Genomic DNA, 14,271 nt, shown 5'->3' on the forward strand with positions numbered 1-14,271 from the left:
GGATCTGCTTTACCCATTTTGCTTTGTGACAGGGGCATTGTCTTGCATGAAAAATGCTGGTTCATTGAGTGATGAATGCAAGAAAGGAACCATGTGTTGTTGGAGAAGGTTCTGATCCTCACTTGCATTCACTCTGGCATGTAGCTGTTTGAGAGGTCCAACTCCTGCTGCAGAAAACACTCCCCAAAGCGTCACACTTCCTCTACCACCTTTCACTGACTTCTTAACACACTTTGGGTACAGTCTTTCTTTATTTTGTGAACTAACTTAATGATTCCCATCAGACTCAAATTAGTTAAACTTTCTTTCATCACTAAAATGAGCTTTGGATCACTTCTGCTCTGTCCACACAATATGCTTCTCACTAAAGCCTTTTGATTCTTTCTGCTAATGAGAGAGTTGATCACTGCAGAGTGGGCTTTCAGTCCAAATGCTCTTAAACGTTGTGACACTGCATGATGAGACAGATCCTTACCTTGTTCAGTGCTGAATTGGCAAACAATTCCAGCTGCAGTGTTGAAACGATTACCCATAGAGACTCTCCACATTATCCTGTCCTCTCTTGCATTTGTCTTTCGAGGGCGACCAGCCTTCTTGGGGGACTTGAAAATGTTTGTGATGTTGTAAATATGCAATATTCTCAAAATCACAGACTTGGAACTTCTCTTGCTATGGCTGATAGGGTCACCCCTTTGGCCTCCATCTGGACAACCTGCTGATGGAGGGTTTCAGTCATTTTGGAATGGCACACCATTTTTGCAAATCATTGCAAACTGAAAAGTTAGGCTGCCAGTTAAATAGGGTTTGCCGTATAATTAAGGAAATTAGCACCAGGTGCCACATTAACACCAATTCTCTAATTTTGATCAGTGTTCTTTTTCATTTATCTCATTTACATTTTTATTATGTTCTTTTGAAAAAAAATCAATTTATGAAACAAGCTTAAAATACTGCATGTTTACTCATGTTAGGATATAATCACATAGGACTACACAATAACCTTAACATTTAGGAAATTGTGTGTTGTTCTCTAATTTTAATATCTAGTGTACATCGCAGCTCACAACTCAGTAATGAATTATTCCCCTGTCATGTAAAATCAGGAAAGAACATAAAATCACTTCTGGGGATAATGAATTGCTTAACTGTGAACTGCGACATAGGTGCGGCCTACAAACATTGTATGTGTGGTGTTTTATGGAGTCTGGAATCTGGGAGTTCCTCACAGACAGTATCCGAAGACTATAAGGTTACTGACTATAGTTCGTGCAGCTTTGCACTGATACTCTGCATATATTGATTTTGAAGATCTTACAGAAAAAGCTAATATTACACATTGACTTCCATTATACTCAGTACATGACACGAGCCCGTCCGAGTGTGAAATTGCTCATTACGAGTACCGAGCACCCGAGCATGGTAGTGCCCAATAGTTATAATCTCAATTTAAGTCTATGGAACTCCTAGCAAGACTACAGAGCCTCGTTCTGAATTCCTATAGACTTACATAGAGAACATTCAAAAAGTGACCTCCGCTCCACACAGCAAATATGGTGTGATTCGACAGGTCACAAATGCAGTGACGTAGTGCCTGAGCACACCGGAATGGGGCTGATACCGGGAGAAGATGGTGGCCGGTGAGTATGTTTCTACACTAATTACACTCACAAATATGATAGGCAGCAGACAGGAAAACAAAAATGACCCTGGAGTGGCCCTTTAAGTTAAAGCTTACTGGCGCATTTCTGGGAATGACGAATAAATCTTTTTTATGTCAGTCATGATGGAAAAAGGAGGACAAATGTAGGATCATCGGTGACAGTCCAATGTGTATGTAGGCTCCTTGTTTTTCCCCACTGACAAATGATGTCAGGAGAGTGAGTGATTGGCACGCTTGAATTCCAACATTTGTTCTTTTTGTTCTGGAGTTGCCGCCAGAAGAGTCAGACAGTGCAGCTTTCATAGAGAACGCAGGAGCATTCGGCTGAGTCAAGTGTTCCCGACTATGTGGAAGTCCGGGAAGACAGCGATCTAATGTGTATGGGGGCCTTTATGTCTGTTGTTCTCATGGTCCTTCTCACCATCTGGCATGGTCAAATTGCACGCTAGTGGTACAGATAATAAGGCATTTGTGCCACACCTGAACAGTACCGTGTGCAAGTCCAGATAATTAGGATTGGACCCAATGTGCCGTAGCACCATGGGAAAATGAAGGTGTAGGTAAGGTTTCACATAATCATACTCTGAAACACAGGACATATTATTATATTTTTCTTTAGAACCTGAGTTGGTGAAGAACCAGGGCCTTATATGTGAAGTTTTTTTGTATGTCCCGCCTTAAGATGCCAAGTACCCTCATTGAGAACTGCTTCACCTGCTTGTTAGGCTTGCTCAAAATCAATGCCTTTTTCATACATGGAATTGCAGCTAACCCTCTGCTTTGTGCTATGGAGTATAATATTAATCAGGGGGTTATGTAACCAACATCAGCTTATATCCATAGAGAGAGGGGAGCCAGCACGATCTGAAAATGGCATGCATCATATAAAAAGTGCAAATTCACAGATTTCTTCCAACTGTACTGTAATATAAATGAGATTTTTAGCAAATAATTGATCAATTCTTTGAGCCACCCCTGCCAACGTCACGGCAAATCTCTTATATCCATACTCTAGTCTCATAAGTTCATTTATGATTTGTTAATCCATTTTAGCATTTAACTAGAAAGGAGTGGTGACTGGCACACTGAATCATGGACCAATGAGGAAACAATTTGACTACTTTTGTGTAGAAGCTAGCAGAAGAACAGCCTGGTGGCCTACGTTGAGATATACTGGCCCATTCTCTGAAATATATTATTGGGCATCACTGATATAACTACGATACACATTTGCACAAATAGTTCCTCACCTACTGAATACTTAAGTGAATGCCACACTCACCTTGTAGCAACTTGCAGCACTGGTGGTCAGACGTCCTCCATAAGCGAGCAGTGCGATCTTCACTGGCGGTCAACAGGTGGCACCCATCTGGGCTCACGCTAAGCCAATTGATTCCTCCTTTGTGATCCGTGCAGACTTTAATCAAATAATTGGTTGTGCCACAATTGGAGCTTCCGCTCCCCATTCTCTGGAGCCCCACATGGGCAAAGGCAAAGGGAGGAGGACTCATGGGGTTCACCACTGAGGTGCACAGGAGCAGGACAATTTATACACTTGTGTCTTCTACATTGTGAGCGATTTTACGGAAGGTACCTAAAAACTGTTCAATAAGACAAATCTGTTAGGCCCATGAAAATGTTCCACTTCAGGTTTATTGTTACAAATACATACAGTATATTATTATATCAACCCCTTGCAATGTCATGTTCCCTTCTCCATTACTAACCCTACAAACCCGATCATATAACTCGAGGTTTACATGACACTTGGCATAACATAAACATAACCGAGGACTGATTGCTCGGATATTTGAGAACTCGCCTGTAGGGAAAGTATTCTAGTTCTGCTTCACTAATTCACAAAGTAGAAGCCATTTGTCCATCTAAGAACGGTGGAAGATAAAGTCCATCCAATACGCTACTATAGGAATCTTTATATTGTAAGTTTGTAAAAGTATTACAGAGTTTTCATTTATCATATTCTTGTGTGGCCTCGTGTAGCAGGAGTTGATATGAATAAATTATTTGATGCCTTTACTTCTTCCTCTAGTGTTTACATGGTACACTAATTTTGTGATCATGACTTAATTTATGCAAAAAGTGATTTATTAGATGACATAACATTTTAGTAATCCTACACACTGACGTTTACCGGCTGTTGTTTGGGCCTCATGCAAACAATCTTATGGCTCCACATAAGCCCGGAATTCTACAGAATTCCGCTATGTGACCAACAGAGAAACTTCAGTTAGCCCACCCTCATCTGCAATATATTAGTAATGACTAGTGTAGTCTCCTTGGGCTCTAGTAGCCCAATTGGAAGAAGCAGGGAGGAGTGTTAGGCTGAGTTCACATGTCCTGTAATCATCCATTAGATCAGATCTTGCAGAGATCTGTTGGGAAAAAGTTCTGCAAATACAACTTTTTGTCCAGTGTTAACTAACTGATTTCTGCTGGATCCATTTTGTATAACATTGGAGTTTATGGAGAACAGATCCGTTTACAGATTGCTAATTATCTTACATTTGAAACGGATCCTGTAAGTGTGGCGCCCCTGAGGCTCAGTCGCCACAGAGTATTGCATCTGTCTTAAGGTGTAATGCTTATCCCGGGTGGGGAGGAGGTTAACCACTGTTTCACACAATAGACTTACATAAACACCTAGTTATCCAGCCAGCCCTTACATTACTCAGGAAGTCAAGCTGGGGAATTCCTGGGCAGGATGAGTCATCCCAAGGGTGGGGGCTGCCTGGGAAATGAGCAAACACACTTAGTTTCACTTTAGAATGAGTTAGACCTGAGATCAGTCCAGGACATAGAACAAAGCAGACAGCCTTAGGAGAGCAGCATTTAACAGACTGGTCCTGGGGACAGGAGACTGCTGGAAAAAGTCCCAGGACCAGGGGCCATGACACCGCACCGACAGACAGAGAGAGAAGCAGGAGACGACCAAGTGGAGCTGTGAGACAGAGGAGCCACTCGGTAGCCGGAGGGTGAGCCCCAACAGCCCCTTCGGGACCGGCACCAGTCATGGTGTATAGCCCTCGGTTAGGGGCACCTTCATGGACTCTAACAAATCTGCAGGGAAAGGGGATTTCACGTCCCATTCCCACCACCAAAACTCCGGGAGCACAGCAGCAGATAAAGACAGGAGCCACGGGTCAGGTCCATAACACGTTTTGTGCTGCCTGCGTACGGGATGGCAAATTAAGCCAAGGACACTGGAGCCCCCAAGTAGTTTCACACCATGGGGATCCACACTGCAAGGCGCAAGGAGGAAGGTCTCACACGCTTCACAACACCAGTAGTGACCTCTGCTTTATCTGGGATCGGCTGTCGGCTGGGGGCCATCACGGCGATGACCGATACTCTGCGGGTGCAGCACATGAACTGTGAGTAAAACACCTGGAACCGCAGCCCCTGTGTGAGATTTTCCGGTGCTGCCGCCACGCGCTTTAGCGCTAACGGCCCTTACCCAGTCACCACCGTCCTCCCCGGGGCTTGCGCCACCTGTGGAGAGCTGGACTATCTGAGCTGCGGTAACATCAGCCCCGGAGGAGAGCGGCATCTCGCAGCGGCGGCTAATCCCTGGCTGCACATCACAGGTGCCACTGCAAAGCAAACCTCCATTCCCATCCAACACCGCTCCTGGAAGAGGAAAAGTCGCAGGAAGGGTTTGCGGTGGAGGAGGCGGAGACCCCAGTCACCGCTGCAACCGGTGACACGCTTCCCAGAGACCCTTCACCCTCCTTCCTTCCCACCTTTTTGACTCTCTCTTTTCCTGTAGCCGACAGGGCCACAGAGCCGGGTCAGGCCATTCACAGCAACTCCACAAAACCACTGGCCCGGTGACAAGTTATTCCCTGCATGGGGTGCTACAGAAGCAAAAAAACAGATCCTTTAAAAATGAAAGAAGAACTGGTGGCTAAATAGCAATTCGTTAATGGTCCGTTCTCCATAGACTGCCATGTTAGGAGGGGCTGCTGATAAGTCTTTGGCTTTACCCAGAAAGAAACAAGATAGGATAATGAAACTTTATATTTATTCCACATACTCTCCACTGATGTCAACACAAATCTCACATCAGTATTCCAAGTTCTGTTAGCCTAGAAAAAAAGAAGGATTTCGGTTGTGCCTCAATTCAGGCATCCCTAGAAGCCATGGCATCAAAAATGGTGTGAAATTTGGTACCCTTGAGGTATTTCTTCAGGTTTGGAAACAGATGATAGATGGAGGGAGCTAGATCTGGTGAATAAGGTGGGTGGTCAACCAGCTGGAAGCCCAGCTCTGCCAGTTTTGCCATGGTCGCTTGTGCAGTGTGAGCGGGGGCGTTGTATTGCAGGATGAAGACTCTTTTGGAAAGCTTGTCGTGCCTTTTGGCCTTCAGAGCTGCCTTTAATTGGTCCAAAAGTTCAATGTAATACCTTTCATTGATGGTGGAACCCTTTTGAAGGTAGTCCACTAGCAGCATTCCCTCCTTATCCCAGAACACAGACGCCATCACCTTAATGGCTGATTTTTGCACTGTGAACTTCTTTAGATGAGGAGAACCACTGTGCCTCCACTCTTTTGACTGCTCCTTGTTTTCAGGGTCATACAAATAAATCCAGGTCTCATCCATAGTGACCAGTCGATCCAGGAAGTTCTTATCAGTCTGGAAACGCTAACAATTGGACCGGGAAGTTTTCACTCGCATGCTTCTTTGATCTGTTGTCAAACATTTGGGGTTTGGGGACCCACTTTGCAGATAGCGTCCTCATGTCCAAATGTTCATGGATAATGACACAAACACGTTCACGGGAAATCCCCATGATGTCTGCTATTGCTTTAGCTGAAATTCGTCGATTCTACAGTATGATGTTGTGCACAGCATCGACGATCTTCGGAACAACAAACACTCTCAGTCGTCCAGGACGTTCCTCATCATTGGTGCTGAAGAGGCCCGTTTTAAATTTGTCAACCCAGTTCTTAAATGTGGAATATGAAGGGCATTGATCCTCCAATGTCTGTGATATATCACCATGAATATCCTTTGCGGACTTTCCTTGCAGAAACAAGAATTTTATCACTCCTCTGCTCTCAGTAGCTGTGAATATCGCATTAGACTCCTCTATTTTGTAGAACACTGTTGCCATAAGCAACAAACATAAAACTTTGAAAACATATATTAGACACATAAGGCTTTCATGTGATGTAACATTCATTACCATAGAAACAAAAAAAGATCACAAAGCCAAAGACTTATCAGCAGCCCCTCGTAAAAAAACGAATCCTGCAGAGATCACTTATTTAACAATGGACTAAAAAGTTGTGTTTGCAGAACTCTTTGCCAACTCATCTCTGCAGGATGTGTTTTAACGGATGATTACAGAACATGTGAACTCAGCCTAAGGCCTCTTTCACATGTCCGTGTAAAACACATGTGTTTCACAGTCCGTGGTATAGGTGTTTATGTGTGTGTCTGTGTGTGTGTTACATGTGCTGTCCCTGTGCTAACCGGATAGCACATGGATAACATGAACTGGTACACTCACCTGTCTCTGGCACTGCTGTCTCCGCTGCTGCTGTTACTTCTGGGTCCGCGGTGAGTGCAGTGAATATGTATGAGCATATCAGCGGGCCCAGAAGCAACAGCAGAGACAGCAGTGCTGTAAACGGGTAAGTATAAAATTTCTTTATTTTTATGTCACCTGTCTTTTCTCCCATACGTGTCACACTAATGTCATATGGATCACATCAGTGTGTGGTCTGTGTGACATCTGTGCTGCTGGAGAAAAACGGACATTTCAACGTGTGGAGCACATGGACACACAGTCCTTGTCAAAACACGAATGTGTGCGCAAACCCATTGAATTTAATGGGTCTATGTGTGTCCATGCAGAAACAGAAGTCACGTACCAGAAACACGGATGTGTGAAGGAGGCCTTAGGCTACATGCGCACGCTGCTTTTTTTCCTGCTTTTTTGCTGCTTTTTTGGCTGCAGTTTTGTCAGCAGAACTTTCTGACATCTGACTTCCCAGCAAAGTCTATGAGAAGTCAGATTTGTCATGCGCACACTGCAGTTTATTTGTCAGCGTTTTTTTTGTCAAAAGTTTGTGACAAAAAAAATGCACCATGTTCATTCTTCCTGCGTTTTTGTCAACATTTGTCACCCATTGAAATCAATGAGGGCATCAAAAACGCAGGAAAAATGCATGCTAATCAAAAGTGGTGCATTTTACCTGCCTTTTACCTGCGTTTTTGCTAGCAAAAACGCAGGTGATTTGTCAGGAAGTGAGGTCAGGCAAGTGGTCCCGTCCCGTCCTCCACGTGTTCCCCGAAGTACCGCTGTCCCCAGGGGAGATGATGTGGAGGACGGGACTATCAGCAGCGGCAGCGAGAGGGGGATGGACATTGGCAGCTGAAAACATTGATTTTTCCCTCTTGCTGCTGCCGCCGCCGCTGGTAGTCCCGTCCTCCACGTGTTCCCCGAAGTACCACTGTCCCCAGCGTGCACGCACAGGGGAGATGATGTGGAGGACGGGACTATCAGCAGCGGCAGCAGCGAGAGGGAAAAATCAATGTTTTCAGCTGCCAACGTCCATCCCCCTCTCGCTGCCGCCGCCGCTGATAGTCCCGTCCTCCCCGTGTTCCCCGAAGTACCGCGGTCCCCGCACAGGGGAGATGATGGACCCCTCTCACCGCCACCGCCGCCGCCGCTGAAAGTACCGGGCTCCACGCTCCTGCCGCCGGCCGGCTCCACGCTCCTGTCGCCGGTCGGCTCCACGCTCCTGCCGCCGGCTCCAGGCTCCTGCCGTCGGCTCCACGCTCCTGCCGCCGGCTCCACGCTCCTGCCGCCGGCTCCACGCTGTAGCGCGATCAGCTGAGCTGTCAGAGGTTACTCGCGGCCACCGCTGGATTCGGCGGTGGCCGCGGGTAACCTCGGTGACAGCTCAGCTGATCGCGCGGCTATCTTCTTTAGCTGCATGGAGGTGACCGGAGCGGCGGTGTCTTCTGCAGCTCTGGTCACCTCCATGCAGCAGCGCTGGATGCGACGCTGGAGCATGCTGGATTACGCCGGACATGGAGGGCTTTGTCGGGGTTAATAAATTGGTAATGAGGGAATGTGTTTGTGTTTTTTATTTCTAATAAAGGATTTTTCGGGTGTGTGTGTTTATTTACTGTAATTTACAGATTAATCATGGAGGGTGTCTCATAGACGCCTGACATGATTAATCTAGGACTTATTGGCAGCTATGGGCTGCCAATAACTCCTTATTACCCCGATTTGCCAACGCACCAGGGTAAATCGGGAAGAGCCGGGTACAGCCCCAGAACTGTCGCATATAATGTATGCGGCAATTCTGGGCGGCTGCTGACTGATATTGTTAGGCTGGGGGGCTCCCCATAACGTGGGGCTCCCCATCCTGAGAATACCAGCCTTCAGCCGTATGGCTTTATCTGGCTGGCATTAAAATTGGGGGGGACCGCACGCCATTTTTTTTAATTATTTATTTATTTCTAATTTTTTTTTTTTTCCAATTCAACAAGCTTTATGGGCTTGTTTGAACTGAAAAATACATGAAACAATTGTTGACAAAACTGCAGCCAAAAACGCACCAAAAAAGCAGCAAAAATGCACCAAAAAAGCACCTACATTTTTTGTGACATTTCCAGGCTCTCTCTGACAAGGTGCAGTTTTGGCTGCAGTTTGTGAACACGAAAAAGAAGCAGCGTGCGGAAGACATAATCTAGTAGTAGAAGACCAAAGGTTGTACTCACCGATAAAATGCCTTCCTCTATTTTTTCACTTGGCTTAATAACAGCAGTGTGCAGAAGGCATGAATCACGAGGCAACATCTCTTTCACAGAAAGCCTCATTTAGAAATGATTTGTTTTGCATACAAGATATAGAGGACCATTTTTAATGAGTGTGCTGTTTCAGATCTTCATCCATTTTTGGTCCATGTCTCTAATTACCATCAACGTGGAATCAATTATTCCAGAATGCAAAATAAATAAATAAATAAATACAGCCTAAAATTGTCCAACCCATTAAATAGTAAAAAAATGGACCAGATAGCACTTGGATGGCACATAGATGACATCCAAATGCAGTCTGTTTTTTTAAGGATTGATTTTAAAGGGACAGTTTTTATCTGTGACTCGGATCAAAAACGGACAAGTCTCTGTTTTTTGCAGACACTCCGCGATTTATTATTATTATTAATTATTATAGCGCCATTTATTCCATGGCGCTTTACAAGTGAAAGAGGGTATACGTACAACAATCATTAACAGTACAAAACAGACTGGTATAGGAGGAGAGAGGACCCTGCCCGCGAGGGCTCAAAGTCTACAGGGGATGGGTGATGGTACAATAGGTGAGGACAGGGCTGGTTGCGCACTGGTCTACTGGACTGAGGGTTATTGTAGGTTGTAGGCGATAAAACATAAACATGTGAAAAGCACCTTACACAATTAAGGGTACGTGTTCTGTCCTTGAAAAAAAAAAAAAACAGAACAAGAATAAGAAAAATGGACATCTGAATGACGCCAAAGAGTGGCCTTCCTGAGGCCCAAGGAATCAGCTGTAGGCTTGTGATACCTGATTTCTGCACAACGCTGCTTTTAAAGCGAAAAAAATAAATAAAAAATGAAGGAATTTTATCAGTGAGTGTCGCTTCTGTTGTTGTATTATTGGATAGTCATAACAATGATAAATAATAAAAATGTGGACATCATAAAATGGTGTTTCTTGCAATTTTGAGCAAATAGGGAGGGGTGGTTATCATTAATATAGGACACTGTGATGCTAGTCACTACACGGTCACGTTGTGAGGCAAGGCAATCAAACGTTCTGCGGTCAGATACCAAGAGAGCACGTCAAGGATAAAGGGGGTAGACAGGCGCGTAGTTAGGTCATAGTCCGGAATTAGAATACCTGAAGGATAGCGTATCAAAGCTAAAGGACAAGGTAAAATGAAGGTAAGTTGAGGTCCAAGGGCTGGAAGCAATAGATCAGGGGAGAGAGGGTACATAAACTACTGTACATCAACGAGCACCACTGAGCAGACTGCTACAACTGGCAGTGTTCTGGGATAACTGCTCAGCTAAGTAGCTGGGCAATCACAGAAAACTGATCACATCTGAAGAAACTCAGGACCTCCGGGTATCAGATTGGACGACTGAGCCATCAGTCAATACACTGACAGCTCAGGACAGTCACTCATTGTGTCCAAGATGAAGGAATCTTAGGTAAGAAACGGATGAAGGAATGCCCAGCAGACACTTCAGGAGACATCTATATTCCATGCCAGAGTAGATAAAAGTAGGTTTTTTTCATGGTTTTATTACTAATGACACATATACAGTACAGACCAAAAGTTTGGACACACCTCATTCAAAGAGTTTTCTTTATTTTCATGACTCTAAAAATTGTAGATTCACATTGAAGGCATATCAAAACTATGATTTAAAACATGTGGAATGAAATTCTTACAAAAGTGTGAAACAACTGAAAATATGTCTTATATTCTAGGTTTTTCAAAGTAGCCACCTTTTACTTTGATTACTGCTTTGCACACTCTTGGCATTCTCTTTATGAGCTTCAAGAGGTAGTCACCGGAAATGGTTTGCCAACAGTCTTAAAGGAGTTCCCAAAGATACTTAGCACTTGTTCGCCCTTTTGCCTTCACTCTGCAGTCCAGCTCACCATAAACCATCTCGATTGGGTTCTGGTCTGGTGACTGTGGAGGCCAGGTAAGCTGGCGTAGCACCCCATCACTCTCCTTCTTACTCAAATGGCCCTTACACAGCCTGGAGGTGTGTTTGGGGTCATTGTCCTGTTGAAAAATAAATGATGGTCCAACTAAACGCAAACCGGAAACGCAAAATGGAATACCATGCTGCTGCAAGATGCTGTGGTAGACATGCTGGTTTAGTATGCCTTCAACTTTGAATAAATCCCCAACAGTGTCACCAGCAAAGCTCCCCCACCCCATCACACCTCCTCCTCCATGCTTCACAGTGGGAACCAGGCATGTAGAGTCCATCCGTTCACCTTTTCTACAAAGACACAGTGGTTGGATCCAAAGATCTCAAATTTATACTCATCAAACCAAAGCACAGATTTCCACTGGTCTAATGTCCATTCCTTGTGTTCTTTAGCCCAAACAAGTCTCTTCTGCTTGTTGCCTGTCCTTAGCAGTGGTTTCCTAGCAGCTATTTTACCATGAAGGCCTGCCGCACAAAGTCTCCTCCACATAGTTATTCTAGAGATGAGAAGGTGTGTCCAAACTTTTGGTCTGTACTGTAGGTATGTTTGCACTTCTTTCTCTGGCACATTTTTAGTTGTGATAGTAGTGTAAAGGGTGTAAACAATTCTGACAAACTCCCATTAAGGGAAATGTCTAAGAATTTATAATCACTCCACATTCTATATAAGTTATATCCAAATCATGTATCACAATCTCAATAAATGAGAAGTAGTGAACTGAAAGCAGCAGAGGCCAGGCAGGAGAGTATACAAAGTCCATGGTTATGCTGTCCTGCCCCAGGAAAAGACCTTACAGAACAATGCTATCTATGCAGGGGGCTGGGAGGCCAGAACTGCAGCGTCAGCATCGCTCCCAATCTCAGCTCAGCTTTCCAAGAATTATACACCAGCGCTTGCCTGTAACTACAATGCATAGAGATGTTCTATGTATTCTTAATACTTCACTGCTCCACATATAGGTAATCTCTGCCAATTCAACTTAGGAATTATTTTTCTTTATGCTGGGACTTGTACTTCTACCAGGGCGAAAAGTCACAATTTAAATCTGTTCATATAAAAAGAATAATAAAAAAATAAATAAATAAAAAAAACGTATAAAAAAATTATAAAACGTGGACAAATAATAATGTAATAATAACATAGAGCGGGTCGATCGGTGCTCATTAATTAATGTTTAAATGTTGTTATTATCATAAGGGAATCGCAGAAATGATCGTTCGTGAAATCCTTAATTTACCCCTCCTTATACAATCTACACATCATCCTGTTTACACAATGGGATCTGTTGATGACCAATTATGATTTTTATGTCTACAGAAAAAGTGTAACCAGCGACAAACGAAGAAATTATCATTATTTGTATTGATCATAGGACATGTTTACACTCAGCAATGAATGAATATTAATAAGAATGATCCTTCATGATAATCAGCGCCCAGTTTATATGATCCCGAAGACATAAGGGTTTCTTAAGGTTGTTCTACCACATAGTATACAGTATATTCTCTGTTGGCCATGATCTTCTGCTGAGGTGGATGCAGCTCTAGGAAATATTCCTAGAAATCACAGAATCCATGTCCTGATCTACAATGTAACCCCACACCACTTCTCACCATCTCTAGCAGACAGATCTCTGGACAGGATAGGACTTGTAGTCCTGCAGCAGCTTTCTGACCACTGATCTAGACCCAGAAAATGCAAATAACAATGCATCTAACCCTTCCCATTCATTACCACTGCCAATGTAGCATGAGGCTTCCACAGGGAATCTAACAATAATATAGTAATAAATAATATTAATCAGGACAATAATAACACAATGTGCAGCTATCTACTGATCACATACAATACATAACACTACAGGGGAAGGACACTTCACACACATTTGCTAATAGGACTTCACTATTTACCTCCAGATTCTCCAGCAGATGTAATGTGGGGGTCTCTGAAGTTTCCCCAGTCAGTCCTCCTGTCCCGGTGCCTGAGCTCTCCCGGGCTGTGATGTGCAGAGGCTGTGGTGCTGCACCTCTGTGTAATGGGTCACACATGTACCGAGCAGGGGGTGCACAATCTGCCTCCAATAATCAGCTGCTCCTTCCCAATGACTGGAGCTGTGCAGGATGTGACCGTCCGCTGAGGGCTGTGCATGTGCAGCTGATGTGTGCGGAGGGAGCTGCCCTGGGCTTATCCTGGGGGGCGGCGCTGCCACTAATCATCCTCCCCTGGAGATGCCCCGACTCACAGCACAGGACCTGGCACAGTAGCCCATCACTGCCTGCAGCCCATCTCCAGCCACATGTGCGGACAATCACTGGGGTCTTCTGTTTAATCCGAAAATTGAACTCTGAAATTTCCTCTAAATCCCTAATTATATTGCAGATTATTCACAGTATGTCATGTAGTATTATGTATTGTGTATTGTGTGGTTACAGAGGAGATCAGGGTAATGTGTGATGAGCGATCACTGGTCCGAAAAGATGAGTCTGAAGGGAAATTTCCTATATGTGTTCTATTAAAGCTATATATTACCTACCTATCTATCTATCCATCTATTATCTATCTACCTATATATCTATCTATATATCTATTATCTATCTATTATCTATGTACTTATATATCTATCTATATATCTATTATCTATCTATCTATCCATATATTATCTATCTACCTATATATCTATCTATATATCTATTATCTATCATCTATGTACCTATATATCTATCTATATATCTATTATCTATCTATCCATCTATTATCTATCTATCTATCTATCCATCTATTATCTATCTACCTATATATCTATATATATATCTATTATCTATCTATTATCTATCTCTATCCCTCTATCTATCT

General features: G+C 43.8%; 1 protein-coding gene across 1 annotated transcript in view; it reads right to left on the reverse strand.

The window, feature by feature from the left end:
• The window catches only part of WDR86 (WD repeat domain 86), a 113,039-nt gene extending 99,480 nt beyond the window's left edge, over nucleotides 1–13,559 (reverse strand). Inside the window, exons 1-2 of the mRNA XM_075316736.1 lie at nucleotides 13,329–13,559; nucleotides 2,943–3,261 (exon numbers count right to left, since the gene is read on the reverse strand). Of these exons, the coding sequence (XP_075172851.1) occupies nucleotides 2,943–3,171 (229 nt within the window). The 5' untranslated portion in view covers nucleotides 3,172–3,261; nucleotides 13,329–13,559. The remainder of the gene's footprint in view (nucleotides 1–2,942; nucleotides 3,262–13,328) is intronic.
• Nucleotides 13,560–14,271: the final 712 nt, after the last annotated feature.

This window comes from Anomaloglossus baeobatrachus, chromosome 6, assembly GCF_048569485.1.
Source record: "Anomaloglossus baeobatrachus isolate aAnoBae1 chromosome 6, aAnoBae1.hap1, whole genome shotgun sequence".
Taxonomy (NCBI): Eukaryota; Metazoa; Chordata; class Amphibia; order Anura; family Aromobatidae; genus Anomaloglossus; species Anomaloglossus baeobatrachus.